The sequence below is a fragment of the Pygoscelis adeliae genome, unplaced genomic scaffold (assembly GCF_000699105.1).
Source record: "Pygoscelis adeliae isolate BGI_AS28 unplaced genomic scaffold, ASM69910v1 Scaffold266, whole genome shotgun sequence".
Taxonomy (NCBI): Eukaryota; Metazoa; Chordata; class Aves; order Sphenisciformes; family Spheniscidae; genus Pygoscelis; species Pygoscelis adeliae.
In genome coordinates this window covers 564,960-565,716 of record NW_008824987.1, presented here as the reverse complement: position 1 = coordinate 565,716, position 757 = coordinate 564,960, and the positions used below count along the sequence as shown (strand labels likewise).

The 757-nt window shown below is 66.3% G+C and overlaps 1 protein-coding gene across 1 annotated transcript in view; it reads left to right on the top strand.

Annotated features, from left to right (window-relative positions):
* Positions 1–757, top strand: part of MMP28 (matrix metallopeptidase 28) — a 32,704-nt gene that overhangs the window by 20,901 nt on the left and 11,046 nt on the right. Inside the window, exon 9 of the mRNA XM_009326073.1 lies at positions 374–748. Within this exon, the coding sequence (XP_009324348.1) occupies positions 374–748 (375 nt within the window). The remainder of the gene's footprint in view (positions 1–373; positions 749–757) is intronic.

The following is a 757-nucleotide window of genomic DNA, read 5'->3' as shown; positions in this document are numbered from 1 at the left end:
TCCTGGTGTCGGTTGTCGCGGCCCCGGAGGGGTCTGGCTCCGTCTGTTCCGCTGGCTGTGCAGGAACAGGAGGGAGGTTTGCGAGGGAGCAGCGTGGGCTAGCAGATGGCGTGGTGGCCTTGCTCTGTCCCTGGCAGCCCCTTTCCGTGCCTTCGAGCCCCTGAGCGACCGTGCCTCAGTTTCACCCCTGGCCTGGTCCATGGGGCAGCCCTGTGGTGGTGCCTGTTGGGTCACCGGGGGGGGGGATGTCACAGACGCATGTCTCAGGCTGCAAGGCTGTCCCCGTGGCCGAGTCCTTCCACGTCTCCTGGAGCTGGTCCTGCGATAGACCCCATTAGGGTGGGCTCTAACCCCTCTCCCCGGCTCTTCCCAGGTGGCCGATGCTGGCGCTACACAGGCTCCACCTTGGAGGCAGGTTTCCCCCAGAAATGCAGCGCCCGTGGCCTCCCGCGGCACCCTGACACCGCGCTCTACTTCCAGCAGCTCCGGCGCCTGGTCCTCTTCAAAGGACCCAAATACTTCGTGGTGAGCGAGGAGACCCTCGGCGTGGAGCCCTACTACCCCCGCAGCCTGCGGGACTGGGAGGGCTTGCCCCCTGGCACGGCGGGTGCCCTCACCCACCGCGATGGCTTCGTCTACTTCTTTCGGGATGACCAGTACTGGCAATTCGACCGGGCGAAGCTGCAAGTGGTGGCCACCGGCAAATGGGCCACCCAGCTGCCCTGGATGGGCTGCTGGGATGCAAACGGTGGGCAGG